Source organism: Hemibagrus wyckioides, linkage group LG04 (assembly GCF_019097595.1).
Source record: "Hemibagrus wyckioides isolate EC202008001 linkage group LG04, SWU_Hwy_1.0, whole genome shotgun sequence".
Lineage (NCBI taxonomy): Eukaryota > Metazoa > Chordata > Actinopteri > Siluriformes > Bagridae > Hemibagrus > Hemibagrus wyckioides.
The window spans coordinates 17,429,309-17,452,632 of NC_080713.1; the positions used below are offsets into that span (position 1 = coordinate 17,429,309).

The 23,324-nt window shown below is 37.8% G+C and overlaps 1 protein-coding gene across 2 annotated transcripts; it reads right to left on the reverse strand.

The window, feature by feature from the left end:
• Positions 1-72: 72 nt before the first annotated feature.
• On the reverse strand, positions 73-23,324 carry pias1b (protein inhibitor of activated STAT, 1b). Of its 2 annotated transcripts, XM_058388099.1 has the most exons (15): positions 23,282-23,324; positions 6,059-6,506; positions 4,988-5,017; positions 4,631-4,715; positions 4,341-4,388; positions 3,946-4,036; positions 3,544-3,678; positions 3,293-3,398; positions 3,109-3,182; positions 2,471-2,631; positions 2,000-2,130; positions 1,471-1,657; positions 1,112-1,251; positions 842-882; positions 73-537 (listed from the first exon to the last, which is right to left on the reverse strand). In XM_058388099.1, exons 1-15 carry the CDS (start codon positions 23,321-23,323, stop codon positions 256-258), a joined length of 2,001 nt encoding a protein of 666 aa, XP_058244082.1. In that variant the 5' UTR covers position 23,324; the 3' UTR covers positions 73-255. The 2 variants fall into 2 exon arrangements, with proteins under 2 accessions (XP_058244082.1, XP_058244083.1); XM_058388100.1 differs by lacking the exon at positions 4,988-5,017.

The window sequence follows — 23,324 nt, forward strand, 5'->3', positions numbered from 1 at the left end:
CTGGGCAGGCAGCGTCCTATTGTTTATATACAAAAGTAAAACTGAAAATAGATATTTCTTCTCTGTACAGCGTTTTCTTTTTCTTCTTTTTTTTTTTTTTACAAAGTTATTTGTCCTCTTTTTCCCCCACCCCTCTTTTCCTTCTGCCTCAATTCATCTCTAAATCCTCTTTGAAGCGCACCAGGCTTCTCTTGTCTCCCATGCTTGGTGCAGAGAGCCCATCTTGCAAGTCTTAGGTTTGTTGTGCCTGTGTGCTCAGTCGAGTGAGATGACGTCAGGGATGGAGCCGTATATGACTGATGCAGCTGTGTCCGACCGTGAACGGGACACACTGCTGTGCCCATGGCTGTCCCGCAGGCTGCTACTGCTGCCTGCGCTGCCATTGGGCGGTGCCAGTGAACTGCTCGGCGCCGTGCCTGCTTGCTCCAGGTACAGCTGTGAGGAGTTATAGGGCAAGAAGCGGAGAAGCTCGTGATCTTCCGATGTTGACGCCGAGGCAGATGCTGCGGCTGCTGCCGCCATAACCATGCTGTAATGCTGGTGGTGGAAAAACAGATGGAGAGAGTTTTAATATGTTAGCATTTCTAAAACTTTCTAACTGGTTCAAAGGGACATGTATGGTGGACATGTATTCACAGGCTAATACAATATGTTTAAAAATGTTATTTAACCAAAAATAGTAACATTTAACACAGTCGCTATTGTTAGTGTTTGTTTCCCTCAAATGGGCAATATGAAAAGCTATATATGAACCACGTGCACATAAATATCTTCTTGTTAATTTACATGCAGGGTTCCCTTAAAGTTAAGCTTTAGAGGACAAGTCATATATGGGACTTACCGGATGATTTTCCCCTGGTAAAAATGAAAAGAAATTCAGATCTGTGGAAAAACAAAGAATATAAACAGAACAGATATTACAAAAAATGCCAGAATTACCAGAAGAACTTTGGCACAAGTCTAAATATCTATTTGACTAGTGGAGTGAGTAAAGTAAAGTGATAAGGGAGAGGAACATGGAAAATCACCAAGCAGTGTTTACGGGAGTTTTATAAAAGTGGGAAAACAAATTGCCCCTAAGCGCCATACAGCTATGGATCTGGCCTCATACCTGACAGGTCACTGGGCGTGTGGTAATAGTGGCGATAGTCCTGAATAAGAGGTGGTGGAGGGGGAATGTAGTTAGTCTCCACTGCTGGCATGCTTGGAGCTCGCGTCACTGGCGATGCCTGATGGTGAAGATTCAACACCCTGTTGGGAAAAAATTACATAACGGATAAACTGAGTTGCACAAATTAAAAGGAAAATGTTTTTTTCAATTAATTAATAGCTAGTTAAATTAGCCACGAAACAATAGTGTCTTGAATGGGGGGAAAGGAAATTTTCACACAGTTTATATCCATGTCACCAGGCCTTTAAATGCCTCATCATTCAGTAAAAGTAAATGGGTGTACTGTAATGAAGACTGACCCTTTAGTGACAGGTGGTGAAGTGGGCGAAAGTGAAGGACAGGCTCGTTTAGGTGGAGGCTCTTCATCATTATCATCATCTGAAGAGCTGTCCAGTGTAAGGTCAATCACTTCCACTTTTTTACTGTTGCTACTGCTGGTGTGGGATGAACTGTTTTTGTGCTCAGACAGCACTGGTCGACATGAACCTGTTCAAAAGACAGATCGAAAATAATGAACAAGCTTAATTTTTTTTTAATCTAGCAATGTAATATCTTTTTACTTTACACGTGTGTACTTCAGTGCTGCACACTTTGATCTCAATCCCAACATTCAATTTTACTAATATTTATCTTGACATTTGGTCTCAAACATTAATGTATTAAAACCTATAGGAATACTCCAGAAATGAACAGTTTACTTTCTAAATAAGTAAAACAATGTCAATATAAGTTTAAGTAATGCTGTATTAGCTCACTGCTAAAGCAAAGAACTATGAGCAGTGTTTACATCCTGAAGATGACAGGAAAATGAGCATTAGCAGAGCATACCTTCTAAGCCATTGGAGGAAGCAGACACCTCCTGCACCACCTTTTTGGATATCATAGGTGCCCAGCTACCATCCTCCTTAAACTGGATCTCATCGCAGTCTACACAGCTGTTTAAGATCTCCATGAACAACCTGCACACAATAAAACAATCAGCTTCCTGAATAACTAAGTACCTTGGTCATTACTCTTATTTGTGGAGCAATGTGCAACAGTTTCAGAAGTTAAAACTGTAATTGAGGCAAATGAACATACAATACATCTATAAAACAAATACTCCAAATATTAAGACAGACAAAACATCTGGTGATATCTCTGAAGAGATGTTCAGTAATTATTATTGAGCTTTGGCAAACTAACAAAAAAAAAACCAAAACTGTACACTGTAATTCTGAGCAACCGGTTACAGAAGGGCACAGAAATGAGTTTTGGTGCTTTTACAGTTTCAAAGGAATTCAATAATGAGGCACTGACCCATCGATGATGAGGTGTTCATATGGGGCCTTCTTGTCACAGACTGGACACACCCAGGTGGGTTTTTTCTCATTCATTTGGATGTAGAGTGTAGCATCGAAGCACTGCAGATGTGAGCACGTCAGCGCTCGGCATGGAACCATCAGCCGCATCTTCCCCAGCTGTCACATGAATTCACATACATACACAGTCATAATCAAATCAGACAAGCATTCCAGTGGGCAGTGATGGCTTAATGCTCAATGCTCTATGTTACTGATCAGAAGGTCAGAGCATTAAAGGGCCCATAAACCTCTCTGCTCCAGGGGCAACATATAATGGTTGCCTCTGCACTCTGAGCCCAGCTTCCTAACAAGTGGGGATACTTTAAAAAAAAGAATTTCACTGTGCTGTAATGTAAAGGTGACCAATAAAGTCTCCTTCAATCACCAATTTGCTTTATAATGCTTAAGAAGTTGCTTGTTTTTGTAGCTGTTGCACAATTAACTATGTGCCATGTTAAAGATATAGGGCAGAAAGCAGGGCTGTTTTAAACTTAAGGCAAGATATTTCTTCACAGCTTGTCCACCACATAGTTATTTAAATTTTAATATACACATATCTGTACATCATAACAAAAACAAAGAGAGCAAGCATACCGGACAGAGAAGGGAGACTCTCAGACTAGTGGTAGCAATCTCACTGTCTGGGTCAGCCGTCAACTTCTCTTTAACTGTTGAAATTTAAAAGGGCGATTTATGATTAACAACTGAACACAAAAACACCAATATAGCATCTCTGGCCATACATCATTCAAAATATTATTTTCACTACTGAACTCACTGAGTGCCCTTGAGTGGTCTGGGTTCCTGATGCCTTTCGACCGTAGTCTCTGTAGCAACACTGAAGAGGACTGCTGTCGGACGAGGTACACTGCCATGGAATAACTCTAAAGAAATGAAAGACCATATCTTTCTTGAGAAACAGATTCAGCGCAATATAAAAAAGCAATGAGATTTCTCTGCATCATTCATAGAATTAAATAAAGCAATGCTGACTGGCAGCACCAACTCCATCTCTGTCTCACTGCTTACCCTGCCGATTTCTGATGTCCAAGATACCACAATAGTGTTGGGAACTGTTGTGGATAAACGGACCAGAGAGGTAATGTTGATGGGTCTGCTTGGTCTTTTTGGCTCTACTCCGTTTTTAGTTGGAGGAAGATAGCCCTAAAGACAATCAGAAAAAATAACAAACATGACCAAACAAAGAGAAGCAGTATATACCTGTACTTGTTCATTTTTTATTAAAATAATCTATAATAACCTTTTACTCACTGGTTGAAGAGCCAATAAATATTTGGTGCTACATTAAAACTCTTCTGAACCTCAATTAAGAACATTTTTCCTGAACTGCTACAGTGAAAGTTAAAGCTTGGCTTTCATCCCAACCAGACTAAATCTTTTTATAGGTGATTTTGACAAGCTCAGACTCACGGGGAGGTTACAGGGCTTTCCATTCACTTTCACACAGAGGTTTGGTGGGAAATGGTCTTCCTGAGGACAACTCGTCTCTGATAAGCAAAACCTGCAAAAGATAAAGCAGATGGGAACTGTGCATGATGTGGGGCCAACTAAGAAATGTGTGGGAACGATCTTTACTGGCCCACAAAAACCTAAACAGAAAAAGCACAGGAATGTAAAAACAAACTAAACAATTAGGAACAAATGGGGAAACAAGCTGTACTTTTCATGTGCATTGTATAACTAACGCATTCTTCTCACTCGACATTTCAGAATGAAATAATGGAATTTATAAACCAGTCTTTGGAATAAAAAGACCTTTATTAATTGTCTTTTGTGTTTCACTATGAATGAAAACGAGTTTATACCTTAACTGAACTTGTACTGAAAAGTCGCATTTGGTCCCAGAGATGTCCCTACGAAACAGACAAGGGGAAGGGGTGAGCGAGAAACAACTGCATGTTTAAAAACTTTCATGTTTTTTATGTTTGAAAAGTCTTTGTGGAATAGATATTTATAAATAAACAAATACATTACATCATCCTGCCCACCCAAATTTCCTATTCACATTACATGACTATTAGTATCCCTACTGATTTGCAAACCTGATCTGCATCATGGTTTCTTACCATGGAAAGCAAATCAACTTACTACTTACATTGAGCTGCTGATCTGTTGGACTTGCTGTGGCGTCAATGCAAATGCAAAGCATGTTTCCTGAAACCTCTGATTGTTGTCTGAGGCTGGAAAAAACAACAGAGTGCAAGGGAATTAGGCAGATAAATCATGAGAATAAAACTGAAATGGTAGTTGATGTGTGAAGGGTATTATATTCTATGACGATACAGTTATGTGGGGATGTATTCTGAGATTTTGAAAGCTTTTTAGAATTGAAAATTTTTAACAATTTTTTTTCCCACCAAAACTACAAATACAAGAACCAATGTACTGATTCTCCTCTGTGGCAAACCACTCTAAATGCAATTCAAACTGTACATGTTCAAAAAGAACTTACTCAATTTAATCTGCTTATAGTAAGGAAGAACTTGAAGGAAAGAAAGACAGAGAGAAAATTATTCATTCATACATTCATTAGACTAAAATGTTAAATATTTATTCCATTAAGGTGTGGCATATACATGTTTGTAAAAAGGTACTTTTCCTGGTTCTAATAAGGGGCTAAAAATACACAGTTGTTGACAGACATGTGGACAAAAATTCTGCTGAAGTTCTCGGCTGGAATTGCTTTTGTATTAAAATAGGAGTCGAGCACTATACCTATACGAAACTCCTCAGGACAGTGCGTTAAACTGTGACCCATCTCTTTTAAAAACTGGCTTAACATTTTTATAATAAGGCCTTATAATTTTAAAAAGAACACAGATTTCTTGTCCCGAAAATTCACACGGTTTTGAGCCATGCTTTGAGATGCACCATCATCAGACAGGGATTTTTGTACTGGGTATTTTCCCTGAATCTGCTGAATCACTGCAACTTCCACAAAATAGATTCTCACAACCATGTGAATGTAATTTGTCAAATTTATCTTAAATGTTAAGGAGCTAAATTCACACTCAACATTAGACATATACTTGACTACAAGTTTAGATAAATAGTATATAATTCTGTTTTTTTTTTTTCTGTAGTATTTTTACAGAATGTTAAACAACATAAGTTAGCATAAGTTGTTTTTAGAATGAATGTAGGCCAGTTTCAGTTCATTAAAAGTCATGAGCTCATCTAATGTCACATGGTTGTGGTTGTCACATCCACCTTGTTTCTACTTTTAAAGCTCAAACATTTGCAATGCCAACATTCATTCAATAAGGTAGCTTCCCCCCATATATGCCCACATGCACATTAACTGAGGCTCACTAAATCTGGTAGCTTGTGAACAGACCCAAATATGTATTACACCTTTTTTCCAATGATACTGCCTCATTATTTTTAGCACGAGAGCTATATATAGCCTCACTGGACCTTATCCAACGTGATGAGCCATAAATCATACCAAGAGCACCTTGATGTCAGCGTCACTAAGTCGAAAGAACCAGCTGTGTCTGGAGTGGTGGAAAAAATGACTTACCCAGGCTGGTGGGCTTGATAAGTTCATCTAGCACGTCGTAGAAAGGAAGCCTCTGAAGCTTGACGTCTGGATGGACAGGATGCAGGGCAGAGGGAAGGTGTGGAAGGCCCAGCTCGTGCTTGGGCCCCAGGAGAGAGACAGGCAGCAGAGGCGAAGGTGCGCCGTGGCTGTCAAACCCGAGTTGGGTGAGGCTAGCAGGTAAAACTGTAGACCCTACACCTGTTGTAGAGTGGACCCCAGGGAGAGAGAGGTCTGTCGGGGACACCATTTTTGTGGGGAAGCGGCGACGGTACAGCTCCTTGATCTTCATCTGTACAGCAGGGCTGCAGCCAGCCTTCAGCAAGTGGAGTGCTTTGGTCAATAGTTCGTGCTTTCTTCCGTGCTTATTGCGACCAGCGTATCCTAGGAGTACTTGCAGTTCAGAGACACGCAGGCTCATCACCATTTGCTATTATGCCAAAGAAGGGAAGGGGGAAAAAAAGATTAACCTAACAGTCACTGTGGACTGATACTATTGCACCAAATAAATGACAAAAAATTGTTTTTGTTCAACTTATGATCAAGAGTTAGAATGTACCTAAACTTACAGTACTGTGGAAAGGTTTTATGCAGGTGTTAAAAGTAAGAATGCTTACAAAAATAGAAATGTTAATAGTTTATTCAAAGCATCATTCTTTTATTAATTACTAAATTGAAAAGTAAATGAACAGAAGGAAAATCCATATCAAATCAATATTTGGTGTGACACCCTTTGCCCGCAAAACAGCATCAATTCTTGTAGGTACACTTGCACACAGAGGGAACGGCAGGTTGGTTGTTCCAAACATCTTGGAGAACTCAACACGGATCTTCTTTGGATGTAGGCTGCTTCAAATCCTTCTGTCTCTTCATGTAATCCCAGACAGACTTGATGATGTTGAGATCAGGGCTCTGTGGGGGTCAAACCATCACTTCCAGGACTCCTTGTTCTTCTCTATGCTGAAGACATTGGGGTCGTTGTCCTGCTGCAGAATAAAACGCTGACCACTGTACCTATTGGTCCTCAACACTGCCTGTTTCTTTGTGAATATATTTCTTTCTTGAATATAGTCTGAACAGTAAAGGGTCTTGAAAGCCCAGTCTGCTTTAAAATCTTTGTCTGGGAAACACCTTGCTGATGCAGTATATCTACCTTGTGTCTTGTTGCTGTGCTCAGTTTGCCCTGGTGTTTGACCTGTGACAGGAAACCGTCTTCCACAACCTCACCTTAGTAATCTGACTGTTCCTCAGCCAGCTTTAAGCCTCCTACACAGCCGTTTCTGTTTCAGTTAGTGGCTGTGTTTCAGGCTACATATGAAATTGATGATCAGCACCTGCTTGGTATAATTGGTTACACCAAATATTGATTTGATTTAGATTTGCTTACTTTGCATTTTGTAGACTGATAAAAATAAACAATTAAAAAAAAAAAAAAAAAAAATTATATATATATATATATATATATATATATATATATATATATATATATAAATATATATATATATATATATATATATATATATATATGCCGTTCTATTTGAAATTCATTTCTTCCCACCTGCCTAAAACTTTTACACAGAACTGTGTATGCCAAATTTGAAACAAATACCAATTTACTGAAAAATGTATACCGTTCACAGTTATTCATGTACGCAACACACTGGCCTCAGATCCCTGCTGCACAGCTTATCTTAGTTTACCTTTCAGGCATATAATAATGCAGAATATATTCTAACCATGTGATACCAGCACACGGTCTGTTTAATAATTATATAAAAATGCAAACATAAGACATTCCTTTCCTAGAAGCTTCAAAGACCACACAAAAAAAAAAAAATCACTAAAGTGCTTACACTTATTGGGCATTTTAACTAAACTGCCTAACACCCAACATTTGGTTTCAATTAAACCCGGCCCAGGAGTGAGGGGAGATTGTGAGATATTGGGGGAGGGGAAGACTCAATCTCAACTTGAACCAGCGAGCTTTCATAACAAAAGCAGTGAAACAAACCTCCAATGAAAACAAAGAACTGCAGACCTTAGCAGCTCACATTTTTCCATCTTTGTGACCACTCTCTTCTCGCCAGTTTATTGCCAGCAGGACTAGTCATGTAAACATGAACACAAACACATTTTTATTAAAGCTTCCCATCCCCCATGAGCACAAACATGCTGTCTAATACAGGGAGGCTAGACTCAGACTCCTCCTCTAATGGAGCAAACGTCTACAGAAAAGAAGAAAGAGACACGGGTTTCAAGCCAGTCTGTTTCTGTCATCTGAGTGACTACGGTCCCAATGCAGAAGATACTCCATGTTTAGGCAGTTCCTCAAGCAGTTGCATCCGTCAACTCGTATCCAGTAGAACAACTTTTCCTCGCACACATTCAAAAAACAACACAAAACTGTGACAAACCCTAAATCCCACCCCCACAAAAAAGGGGAAAAAAGAAAAAAGTAATGTATTCAAACAACACTGATGCATATCGACAACATGTGCTAACAAACAGGAGCCATCAAAAAATTTTATCAGTATAATGAAAATTGCTTTGTCTGGTATGCTTTATGACTGGTACGTTTTAATGTCTAAATGTCAAAATAATCAAAACAACAAATCAGTCAAACAGAACAAAAGTAAACCTAGCAGTGTCCCAGCGGTTGATACAAATCAGATGTTTAGTCCTGCTGTTAGGCTTTGTAACCAGACCACTGATCAGATCCACAGCACACATGCAATGAACGCCTCAACACATACAGGCAGGCGAAAATAACTGCTTATTATTCATGAACTATTAGAAAGGCAGTTAAAAAAATCATCCATAACATATTCAAGCAACAAATAAAAACAACATGACATCCATAGCTTCTCATGTGGAATCACTTGCAACCAGAAACTCGGTAGAAACATGACTCACTGTTTTTTTTTTTTTTGGAGACTATAATAAAAAGCCATAGATCATTAAACTGGTCACGGCATGGTCATGCTTATTTTCTTCATACTCACACATATATTGATAAACGCCATATGGGACAGCTGATTTATGTTGATTGATGAATCGATAATGCTCACAAAGAGCTGAAAACACCAAAATAACTCAAAAGTAAACAGTGAACGATTGTGCTTATATATAATTTGAATATGAATAAGGCTTAACCTTGCAAAACAGAATATGCTACTGAAATGATAAATCTGAGTAGTAGTCGTCGCATCAAAAGACTCAGGAGGCCATAAGTAAAAGAAAAAATTCATCTGCTCTACTCTGAGTAACTTAAAAAAAAAAAAAAAAAAGTAATTATCATGATCTGATAAACTTGGCATGTATTTTTTACCTCTAAAAAGCTTTTTTTTTTTAAAAAAAATAGGAAAAAATAATAGGAATAATAGGAAAAAAACTAGTGCAAAGGATTTTGGTCAAACAAAGGAAAACAATACAAAAGTCAGGGGAGGAATATGACTTTAAAACATCATGTTCCTGAGACGCCCTGAATCGTAGTCAATCCTGTAACAATAAATTGTAGTAACTCAGTCCGAGCTGTCAGGATTGAACTGCCAAACATGTCTGAGTTTTTAAAATTACACATCATATAGCAGGTCAGATATATGCCTAAAAACATTATGGCCAATTCTTTGTTCCCAAACTTCCAGTATAACAGAGAACCACAGAGTGATCATTAGCTTGGAGGCTTTTCCTTTTGTCTTTTTTTTGCCAGACAGCTGTCAATAACTGGCCTCAAAGTTGCATGGAGCTCCACAGCCAATTTCTCACAACCTTCAGAATAACCTTCAATGTAGAGAAAGATGCAGCACAGCCGTTATTGTTCTTAAACTTTCTTCCTCAACTAGCTTACAAGAGCATGTTTCTGCCAGAAGGCGACTTAAGATAACATATTACCTATACTATACCTATATAACACTGGATCACCTCAATATATGCCATATACACATACATCCCTTCATGTTCATGTCTGCATTTATGTGTATATACCACTTTGTTTAGTGTGTGTGTGTGTATATTTTATATATATTTATTTATCTACTTACACCTATATTTTTATTTTTCATATTTTTACACCCATTTTCATATTTTAATTTTTTTATTTATATTATATTTTTATTTACACCTATATTTTCATATTTTTATTTTATTTTTATTTATCTATATTATATTTTATTTTACTTTATTTTCTGTTTTTATACTTTTAAGATACTCTAGTTTTATTTTTATCTTTATTTTTTATGGATCTCTTTCTCACATACTTTATGCTTCTTTATTTTTTATGGATCTCTTTCTCACATACTTTTTATAAATGTTTACATGCCGGACAGTCGTGAAAAAACATTTCACTGCATGTCGTACTGTGAATGTATATGTATGTGACAAATAAAATTTGAATTTGAATTTATAATATAATGGAAATAGACAGTGAAGAAACCACATTAATAATGGCCCTCTGGCTACTTGGCTAGCTAGCTCAGAATGATTCATGTGTTCCCGTTGAAAGGCCAGTTTGAACCAGTGAAATCGGCTTCCCTTCGTACTTTTCATTTTCACCTGACAAGCTTTCATTTCAAGTCAGAAGTCATTCATTAAAAATGTATAATTTGCCATGTCTGCAGATGATGACCTTAACTCTACTGTAGTAACAGCTTCAGTGGGACTATTGCTAGAATTGAACTTTTATGTGACAAACACCATGAAGTGTGCTTCTAATTAATATGAGCACTCTTTGAATACTGTTAAATAAGAATCAATGCATAGGAGAGTGTAGCTGACCAAGATCTCAAATGAGACATAAGACATCTTAGCTTTTCCCTCCTTGTCAACGCATCAAAAATAAGTGAAATGAGCTCATCAACTAAAATATTCTAGCAATGGCTTAAGCTGCCTTAAGACACTCAGTCTGTGATTGACAGCTTAGAAACCTGTGGTGACTGGTTTAGGAAGGTACACACATGACTTACACTGATCAGGCATAACATTATGACCACTGCCAGGTGCCGTGAATAGGACTGATAATCTCATCATGGCACCTGTTAGTGGGTGGGATATATTAGGCAGCAAGTAAACATTTTGTCAAAGTTGATGTGTTAGAAGCAGGAAAAATGGGCAAGCATAAAGATTTGCGCGAGTTTGACAAAGGCCAAATTGTGATGGCTAGACGACTGGATCAGAGCATCTCCAAAACTGCAGCTCTTGTGGCATGTTCCCAGTCTACAGTGGTCAGTATCTATCAAAAGTGGTCCAAGGAAGGAAGTGTGTCATGGTTGGCCAAGGCTCATTGATGCATGTGGCCCATGTAGTCAGATCCAACAGACGAGCTACTGTTGCTCACATTGCTGAAGAAGTTAATGCTGGTTCTGATAGGAAGGTGTCAGAAAACACAGTGCATGATGGGTCAGGGCTGTTTTGGCAGCAAAAGAGGGAATAACACAATATTAGGCAGGTGGTCATACTGTTCATGATCTGTGTATTTAAATACTGAAGCCACATGAAGTCAGAGAAACAATATGAAAAAGAAATGTCCCATCTGAAAGGAGTGCATATATGCAACATGCAAATACCTGTACTGACCAACAGATAAATATAAACATTCATGGACACTAGCAGGTTTATATCTCCAGTGAGACCTTTACAAGTGTCTAGTTCTTGATCTTTACTGTAAAACCTGCAGATCCTTTCTGAGTACTAGCATCTCCATCTTTAAGGCAGTCAAATGAATTAAATTTCATTTCAACATGGTACACTATGTGCATTGTGTGAACACTTAAAAGAATAAAGTAACTGTATGAGCAGTTCTGTTTGTGCAATTTGGCAAGGGAACATGTTTAGCCAGGGAACTGGCTCCAGCTATCTAATTTGCGGTTTGCTGATCACTAAAGGAGGAAAGGTTAATTGCAGTGGGAAAATAATTCTTGAGCATGACAAGGCTAAACAGCTGTGAAGTATTAGAATTCATTAGGAGTTGTTACTCCATGCTGGCTGAATTTCATCTCTGCACTTAAGAAAAAAATACTTTGGTTGGAACATTTTAGATATGCGTGGAACATGCCGATGGTGTGAATAAGCATTGAAAAAGATTCCATGCAAGTATGTACAAAGTGTGGCTTGAGCTAATCATCAGCTACTAGAATTACAGTCAATATCTATAAAGTCAATATCACACATACAGAATGGGGCTGAAGATGAAAAGTGTGTGCAGTTGCAGTTCTGGGACATGCTTCGAACCGAATATTCGTCTTGAAACATACATGTCTCGATTAGCAAATAAAGGGAGTATTAATTAGTGATTATGCTTTACTGACACATCTCAGTTTTAGCACAATGTCACATGGAATCTAAACACCAAAATCTACATCAAAATATCTTTGAGAAAGGTAAAGGAACTGGAGCGGACTTTACAGCATGACTACAGTGTTTAAAAACAGTTATTGATCTTGTGTAATGTTTTTAGTTTTGAATTTGCTTGATGTAAAAATGTCTTCTGTTTTAGACACGAGCCCTTAAACCTATACTGTATAACGTAAACGCATGTTCTTTTCTTTACATATCCCAACCTGAAAGTAAGCAGGGGTCAAAGGAAAGACTTAATCCTGAGCACCTAACAAACATAAAGGCTTTGCTTTACTAAATAGAGGTAAAATGTGATGAAAAATATTATCTATTGCTCACAGAGACTATACTTCATGCACTTGTTAGTGCCATGCAATTGAAAAATATTATATCACTCAGCTGTAACCACATCTGCCATTACATTACTAAAGCACACAAATTTTACTTAGATATTTTAATGCCAACACACTCGTCAATGACTAAAATTTAAAGGGAAAGGTAGACAAGAGACTAAACTCTATCAGCTGACCTATTTCTGAAAATGTCAGAGTTAAAGCGGAAAAGGTTGATACGGGGTGACAATATTTTAAACATCCATATTGTATAGCTGGGATCCCAAATGATTATTTACACAAAATCCTATATAACATTTCTTTACAGCTCGAATTTAAAAACGGTTGAATAGGAAAATCCCGCAAAGCTTTAAAACCCCAAATAAATCCTTAGCTGAGAAGTTGTCGCAACATGTCTGTGTGTAGAATACCTGTAACGTTTCCCACACTTTGGCGCTGGAGACAGGTATATTAACTGCATTTTTGTAATTAATCCGTTATCAGAAAACACCACTCCTAGATTCCAAACATTCTTCTCTGCTATTCCTACTTAAATGCTAAGTTTACTATAGTTTTAATAACGTCTAACAGTAAAGAAAGTGAAACTGTGCTGCAGCGGTCCGTTTGTGCTATATTCACACACACTCGTTTCCCCACACACAGCTATAGCAGAGCACATGACAGTGAAGACGTTTCCCAGAAATACACTATAGCTGCTTGTAAAACAGTAACACTTCCACTGAACTGATGTGCCAGATTAAATAATCATTTTCTATTGTAGCTGAGCGATCGATACACGGCGCAGGCCAAAAAACCCGAAAGCACAAAATCACACACAACCACTACATTACAGAAGCATTTAAAAAAAACAAAACAAAAAAACCTACATATCTACAATAAGGATGCAACACTACAGTTAGCCCGAGGTTCAATATGTACCTCAGGTTTTTTTTCATGGTTTTCGGTTCGTTTTTTTTCTAGTATTACATTCGATATAAATAAATAAAGGTATTTAAATAAAAATAAACGTATATATAAAAACATAACACAGAAGAGAAAGTGAATCTTAGCTGTGGCAGCTCACAGCTGCTGGTAGCCCATATACTGGGGAAAATATGAAATCGAATATATTTAAATATACTGCTTTAAATTAGCATTAGGCATTAGTGAGAGACTTTTTAGATCTGCTCGGCTATCCTGCTTCCATACAGTGGTATAGGTGGGTGATGGCGCTGCAGATGTGCAGTCATGTAGGACGTGTTTTTGTTTGAATAGGCGTGACGTGTAAAACAGTGCTCGCAAACAATCATTTTTTTGTTTACACTTTTCTCTTCTTGATTGTACTCCACACTGAAACTGAAATGTCCCCATACTACAGATTTGAAAGATGGCAGTGCTTCATCATATTGCCTTCCATCACCACTCGCCTTGTTTAATGTATGAAATCAGACACCAGCACATTTCCCCAACTTTAGATCGTAGTCATTGGACGTTGACTTGTGGGAAGCTGTTCCCTTATCCCGGCACATAAATAAATAATATAATGCATTAAAATTATAGCCACAACTGAAAATACTGCAAATCACAAGCATGTGGGTGCACTGTGGTTAGGGTTGCAAAATTCCCGGAATTTTCAAGGCTGGAAACTTTCCATGGAAATTAACGGGGATATATGGGAATTAACAGGAATTAATGGGAATAAACCGGGATTTTGGATAATTGCAGGTTAGCCTACAACAGGGAACTTAAATGTAGTTGAAAAGAAATATCTTGCAGCATAATCTTGGTTAAAACAACCAGATGTAATGCAATTGTAGTTGAATTTCTACCCTGTATATTCCTCAATCACATGCACACAGCACTGCAGGGCTATTGAGGATACACCTCCACATGCACTGTGCATTGCTCCATAACATGCACTGATCATTTCTTGAACCCTGCACACAAAATAGTAAAAAAAAAAAGTCCATCTTGGTGAGTAGTCATGTAAATTACATAAATATTACATGAGCTTTCTTGTGCTGTGTGTAAGCTATTGTGCAACAAAATATTGTAAAAACAAATACACTGACTGAGCAAACATTTACATTTACACATTAGTTTGCTAGTGTGTCAGCTTATGAGCAAATGTAATGTTTATATTTGTGTTTGTATATACACTACCAGTCAAAAGTTTGGACACACCTTCTAATCCCATGATCTTTCTTGATGTTTATTTCTTTCTACATTGTAAAACAATGCTGAAGGCGGCCGAAATACACAATAATGTCGTTTGAACAGTTGATATTGAGATATGTCTGCTACTGATGCTCTGTAAAGCCTTCGTAACGGCTCTAATCTGAGGTGCTGTTAATTGGTGATTTCTGAGGCTGGTAACTCTAAATGAACTTCTCCTCTGCAGCAGAGGTAAATTTTGGTCTTGCTTTACTGGGATGGTCTTCATGTGAACCAGTTTCATCATGGTGCTTGATGGGTTTTGCAAATGCACTCGACAATACTGTTCTTGCAAGAACGATCCCAGAACACCTGACCTTCGTGTCTTAAAATAACAACCGACTGTTGTTTTTTGTTGTCGTTACAAACTTTTGACTGGTAGTGTACAGTTTATATAAATTTCCCCAAATTTCTAAATAATTTAAATAACTTCCCATTAATTCCTGTTTCCAACTTGGAATATTTCCAAAATTCCCGAAATGAAGTTTCCATGGAAATTTACAGGAAATTTTCCGCCCCTTTGCAACCCAAACTGTGGTTATTGAGAGTTGTTGCATCTACAACACAACAAAATTTAGGCACACAAAACAACAATGCTTCCTCACTGCAACTTCTGGCCAATCACATTTAAGAACTCATCTGTACAGTTATAAAAATTACGTTTGATCACCAATGCCTTACAACAAATATGTACAAATAACAAATAACAAATACATTCTCGCAAAGAGAAAATAGAGCTTCTGTCATGGTCTCCACCTGAAGCAAATGTCTGATCTGTGCAGAACACAGAATTGCCACAGTACTATTTATAGAGCTCCATAAAAAGAAACGCAGTCTAACCAAACAAGCATTTGTGACATCAGTATACATCACGTCTCCCATAACTATTTTCATTTTAAAGCCTCTGGGAACACGGATTCAAATATTTTTTTAATAAAAACAATCAGCGTTTATCCACAGTAGACATTCAATTGTATAGCGCTTTTAACAACAGACCTTGTCACAAAGCAGCTTTAAAATAAAGAAATATAAAAATTCAGAATAAACAGTAAACAAAGTTTTACATTTAAATTCATCCTAAGCTCTAATGAAACGGAAAGGAAACGGCGGTAAGAAAAAACTCCCCGAGATAGTATGAGGAAGAAACCTTGAGAGGAACCAGACTCAAAAGGGAACCCATCCTCATCTGGGTGTTACCTGAATATATAATTATAAATAATTTCCTTTCAGTTACTGTACATAGTCACGTGCAATTATGTAAGCAGGAGCTTTTGAGCAACTTATAAGTATGAGCATCAGCGTAGTTTATGAATTCATTACAGATTTAACATAATTCCTTCCTGGCGAAGCCAACAAATATTTAATGATGGAGACCCCGGTGCAAAACTGACTGTGGGAAGAGTAGTTCAAAGCGACCATCATGGTCTCCAGATGCTTCTATCTACTATTATAACTATAAGTAACGTACATACTCAAGTTCTGTTTTTTTCTACTGATGGAAACTGTCTGCATGTGTCAGGCTGAATAATTATTGACAGCAGCTTCACCACTACAATGTAAACAATTGAGCTAGTGTTAGAAAAGCATGCAGGAACGATAGAGTAGAGCTTCTGCCATCAACAAAGAGGAATTTAAGCTTTACTCAAAAAAGTACAAGTGTGGTACAATGCAGCAGGCGCAAGCAGAGATACTTTTCATAGCAGCACATCAATGATGCATGAACATTTATAATGAAAGCACAGACCGCTCCTGCTTGGGGAGACAAATATACTGAACAGCTCATGTTTTGGCAACATTTTATGTCATCATTTTCATTTAATGAGCTAAAGAGAATTTTTTTTATTTAGTTGTAAAGTATGTGCAGCAATTTCAGAGTATAATGAGGGCTTTTACGTTTAGCCGGTTTGATCTTGGCTTGTTAAAATGAACAATGAGGCAGCATCTACGTGAAGCTGTTTTGGTTCAAAACAAAATTGTTATCAAATTCATTATTTGTACCATTGGTCAGTAGAGTAGCAAGCTGTTTCTCGGTTTTGTTTTAAAATTATATTACCGTAAAAATATAATGAACAAAAAAACGATGTTACAGCTGCTCTCATTTATAATAATCACATAATTAAATGATAACCCACTGTTTTCTGTAACCTGAATTACTTGGTCTACATATAGGCACGTATTTCTAAAGGCATCGTACTAATGGAAAGCATTAAAACAAAGTGTGACAGTGGTTTGTGTGTGCTCCACTTCTAATATAGATCATGGCATTATAATGTACAGAATCACTGTTTAAAGAGCCTGATCCACCATCAGATACAGAAACTACACTAAAATAGAGCAAACAAAATGGAAACACATCTGGTTCCTGAGTGGGGCATAAGGAAAAGAACCATAATATCTATCGTCAATATATTACGAGTTCAAATCTAGATGATGTCGGAGCCATCCGAGGATAGGAGGCTAGAAAAAAAACTGACTCCTCTGAAAAATGCTCCGTGAATGGGATGGATGGTATATTCTCTCTCTCTCCTGTCAGTGGTAGTTTGGGGCAGTGTTGGCTAGCTTCACGCGTCTTATTGTGGGCACTAGCTTTCCCTCTACCTGGTTGACAGTCACTCTATGATAGAGAAGGCCTGGCTTGTAGCTGGGGGAAAAAAACAAAAACAATGAAACGTCTAACTAGATGCAATGGCTTCTCAAGCATGATTTAGAAGAAAAGAAGTCACATGCTTTTGCCAATCACAGAGACCTACCTTTTGGTTTTCTACTGGTTCAACTAGATAAAACTGGCATGAAGCAAAAGTAAGCGATCCTGAAGCAAATGTGTTTCAGATCCTGTGCTCATTCCCTTAAAGTGAGCTGGTTTTTCCACCAAGCAAATCTTTATTCAGTGTTTGTGCTAAAAAAGCAGTAGTGTAGTTTTCAGGTGTTTCTTGTATTGTAAATGCTATAGCTAAACAATAAATGTTGTCACCTCTGACGTAGTGCTTCATTCTTGCCTTGGGACAATCATTAAAGGAAAGGGAATTCCACATTTTATCAAAATTCCTACAGGCGATTACTAAGCTGAAACCTGTCATCCAAAACTCAGAAGACATCCTTGAGTCCTAACCCTAGTACCTGCTGACAAAGAAAAGAAAAAAAATTAAATGAAATGGACTGAACAGCAGCTATTATATATTGCTAGTTCCCATTGTTTTCCATCAATAATCCTGTAATGCTGTATTAGTTGATGTTTATTGTGATGTGTTCATTGTGGGCTTTTGCTTATCAAAATTTAAGATCTCTTCATGCAGAAATCTAGATCTCTCAAAATTTTGAGCAAAATTCTTGTTTACGGGCATTACATATTCAGTTCCTGATTGAAAACTTCTTTATTTGGCTGTGTCTTTTTTGTGGTTACTGTGAGTCATAACATTCTGACTTACTAAAACAGTCTGATGAACAATTACACAGGAGGAAGCACCTCTAAGGGGATGTTATTTTTCATGTTAGTTTCCTTTCTACAAGAAAACAAGGCAGCAATAACACACATGACCTGAAGTCAAAGAAAAAGTGGGGCAGGGGTAGGGGGTTTTAAACCAACAATTCATTTTTGGTTTTCTGATGAACCATAGTTTTTCCAGAGTGACAGAATAAATTGGTCCTAAAGGTTTTACAAATATTGAACATGCAAAGGTGTGTAATACTGAATATATAACTAAATGGATACAAGCAAGGCCAGTAGAAATCAGCAGGAGTTTGCCCATGTCCACTTATGCCTGTTGTCCAACATGTTTTGTGTGGTCTAAGGAGGTCTTTATAAAACAGAGACAGATCAACTTCCCAATCAAATAAATGATTTTTTTTTATTTTTATTTCAACCATCAGTTTCACAGCAAATGAAGGCTGTGAGAAATTAGAAACTTGCTTAAAGCTCAAGATGTCCTACAAAAGAATACTTTGTGCTTTTTAATCCTGGGTGGTCAGATCACGTGTGGACATTACTAAAAATCAGGTGTGAACAGGCTCTAATGGTCTGGGATGCATATGACCTTCACATCTGCAGAGTGAACATAGATGCGTGTCAAAAAGCAATGACCACCAACTAATTGACCTGTGTAGCTGCCGGAAAATATGCAACACTGCGAGACCGTCTGGAAATCACGCTGGACGGTAGAACTAGTCTAGAATTAATGATTAAGATGATGCTATAGAAATGAAAGCAAATGCTTCTTATAGCTTCATTCATTGTCTCAATTCCTGTTGTACTACTCAGCATGTGAGTTACAGTGAGGTAAACAATAAGGAATGCATTTAGCTGAATCCTACACAATATGCAGATATATTGACGTGGATAAGAGTAAAACTGCACAGTGAACGATGGAAAGCAAGGCAAAACAGCTAAATAAAAGTGTAATTTGCTGCGATATGGCTGCAATTTACTCAATTTTTGATTATACGATGTATTCATTCAGCAAAACAATCATCTCTGAACAATACACTGCCACGGCATACAGGGATAGTATTAGAATATTACCATTATATTATTTGGTTATTATTTATATTTAATTACAATACTCCAATACCAGCTCTCCACAAATGTCAAACGGAAATAAACCAAAGTGATCTTTTTCTTCTGAATAAAACTAGAAATGTGTCAATGAAAATATTAACTGACACCAAGGAAGCTCAGCTCAATACTCAAATCTCACATGCCCTTGACGTACAGCTGCCCTCGTTTCTGTCATGGAAAACAGAGAATGTATTGAGTTCTTTAGTATGGAATTAAATCTTTCACTTATCATTTATTAAGGACAATACCAGATCTAAGCCAGAAATTATGCTGTATATTTAAAATAAGTAGGCCAAATAAACAGGGCTACAAAGAAGTATCAAATCTAACAAAGTACCAATATACTTTCTAACGGTGATGATAATTAGAAAATGATTACAACTGCTGTATTTTTGTCATTGTTGTGAGAAGTCCCAAGCAGAATCCAACTCTCCTTTGCAGGCATGTAGGCTACAGATTAGACATATTAATGCTGCATAGTTAATGGAGTTTCTATTACTTTCTTAACAGTTCATTGTGCTAAATTACGACTCCCGGGCAGAGTCTCCCAACATGCACATGCAGGCTGCACTGCAGTCTATTCCAAACATCAAACGCTCTCAACAGAAGTAACACATTTCTAGTAAATATGCAGCATCATTATGCTGGAACGCACATGCAAGCATTATGTGCATTATACGCATTTAAACGCTTTGAGCACCAGACAAATAGTAAAAGGATTATACTGAAAACAAACTGTTAGGTTTACATATAGTGCATCGACTCCTTTCAGCAAGCAGTTCCCAACTTTCCAGCTGATATTACTGCATCTCACCTACACTCCTGACTACACTTGTTGAAAAGGCTTGTTTATTAGTTCTGGAGGAATAAATAGTTTACTGCCATTTTGTGAATGGTAAGTTTGCTAGCAGTAGGGAAAAAAACTATCACACAAGCCTAGTGAACAGTGTGTGAGATAAATAGTGAGGGAAAAAAACAGAAAAATAATAAATTTTCTATTGCAGTATCAATACTGGTTGTGCACAACAGAGAACACTCACTCTGTCTCTACCTCAATTGTTTAATCTCACCTCCAAGGTTCTTGTATTAGTCAGGTACTGATGTAATGAGAAAAGCAATGTTTAAATATACACTATATTGCCAAAGGTTTTGGGACACCCCTCCAAATCATTGAATTCAGATGTTTTTGAGGGTTTGGGCTTGGCCCCTTATTTCCAGTGAAAGACATTTTGGACAATTTCAGGCTCCCAACTTTGTGGGAACAGTTTGGGGATGACCGCTTCCTGTTCCAACATGACTGCACACCAGTGCACAAAGCAAGGACAATAAAGACATGGATGAGTGAGTTTGGTGTGGAGGAACTTGACTGGGCTGCACAGAGTCCTGACCTCAACCAATGCGCTTCTAGAGAAATGGTCAAAAATGCCCAGAAACACTCTCCTAAACCTTGTGAAAAGCCTTCCCAGAAGAGCAGTTAGAGCTGTGAAGGGCGGGCTGACTCCATATTACATTCATGTGCATGTAAAGGCAGATGTCTCAGTTTTGACCTGGCTCGCAGTCTCCACTCTAATTCATCCCAAAGGTGTTCTATCGGGTTGAGGTCAGGACTCTGTGCAGGCCAGTCAAGTTCCTCTACACCAAACTCACTCATCCATGTCTTTATGGACCTTGCTTTATGCACTGGTGTTGGAACAGGAACTGTACCCACAAAGTTGGGAGCATGAAATTGTCCAAAACGTCTTGGTATGCTGAAGCATTAAGAGTTCCTTTCACTGGGACTAAGAAGCCAAGCACAACCCCTGAATTCAATGATTTGGAGGGGTGTCCCAAAACTTTTGGCAATATAATGTATGCGAATAGAAGAGAAAAACTAATGATTAGAGTCTGCACTTTGCCTGGAGACATGCTGCTGCACTACTCAGTGTCCATTATTCTAACCTACTGATCTTTATATCCAGAAACAGGAAAACACCACAATTCTTAATTTGTTTATTGCGTAATTGGATATTATTTGTTTTTACAGTATTGGACTGCTAGTGACTATAGAGTCCTGTAACAACAGTTGTGTATTGTCTATTGAGCTAACACAATACAATATGCCCTCATGCTGGACATTGTGTACTGATTATTGTAAACTAAACTGTCCATTTGAGCCATACTGCTGCCTTCCTGCACATAAACTCACAGTTCTGAAGTCTCTGAAGCTGAACTTACAACCAGCATAACAAAAGGATAACATTTAGCAACAGGTCAGTAACACTGGGGTCAAAATAGTTTCTCAGTCTTCCATGTGAAATTGCATTTAGATCAGTCCTGAATATTCACTATAAAAAGCAAATGAATTCGATATTCAGACTACTTTAAACCAGTACATAAACATCAAAACAGACCTTTCCCCTGCCAGAATTTTAAAATTAACCTGATGCTGAAAAAAATGTCAGGCAGACCTTCAAGTAAATCATTTACAAAAGGACAAATAAAAAGCATAAAAGAGTCTGATCATGTGTATTAAGGACATGTGCAACATGTGGGTGAGTCAATACATGAAACAAACTTCATGAATAAATCTAACAAGTATTTACAATACTGGTGCCTAGCTGTTAATCAAACATTGATCTATAATTACAGTAAATTGTAAAACTGACAACAATAATAACAACAACACAGTAGTCTGAAGTAGCTCCTCATATCGGCTTCATCAACACACGATAAGCAGCTAAAAATGTCTAACATGAAAGTGAAAGAAACTATTCTAATAGATAAAAACACGCTTCAACTATTTTACAATATCCACCAAAGTATAAAAGAAAATAGTTCAGAAAAAGCCGTTCGATTATCTCACCAAAATATTACATGCTCAATGCCTGAGCTAAATTCACTCACAGCTGATAAAACTTCTTTCCAGAACACACTGAATATTAACAGCAATCAAAACGCATATCTGAAAATGTAGACATGTTTAAACATTATATTTGCGAGTTATTTGTTTTTACAACACTCCTATAGCTCAAAGAGAGACCTGAAGCTAGCTGAGCACTACATTAGCAGATCCACCACAGCAGGCTGAGCTAGCCATCAGGATTTAAACAAATCAATACTCGGTCCTGTGCCGTTCGGTTTGTGTCACTCAGTCATGAAGGAAAAAAAATACACCCATCGTTTATGTTTTCAATTAGTCTGAATCATTTGAACAGTTAAACCGTGGCCTAAGTTCTTCACTTTATACCACCATGTCGAGCTACAGACATGGCTAATAATGTACAGCTCGCTAGCCGGCTTGCAGACCCACACAGCCTACGCGCACAGACGGAGCTAGTAACCAAGCTAAACCAGCTAAGCTAACTACAGCCTGCTGCTCATAACTACACACTGTTTCATCAACGATATTGCAGCGTCGCAGGCCAAAAAGTGCAACAAAAAATTATTTATGCTGAACCTACAACCCACAGCAATGTTTCGGCTGAGGTTTAGCCTCTAAGTAACTAGCTACTAACCAGTTTCGCTAATGAAAGCTGAGGAGGAAGCTGTTAGCTAGCTCCGACAGGACTAACTAGCTCTGTTAGCTCCCAGCCACCCCAGTTGACACAACCAAGTCTGAACATCACAACAATAACAACGTTCCTCCATCATGCAACAAAGCCGCCGATGTAGTTAGACCGCTTAAGACACATTTGGCACACCGCCTCATATAAACAAAATACATCCAAACACCACTACGCGGTCAAGAATACCTCAATTAGAGATGATATCAATAGTAAATTTTTGGCTACGCTTTACCTTCAATTCCGCACTCTCCGCCATCTTGTTTCTCTGGCGCATG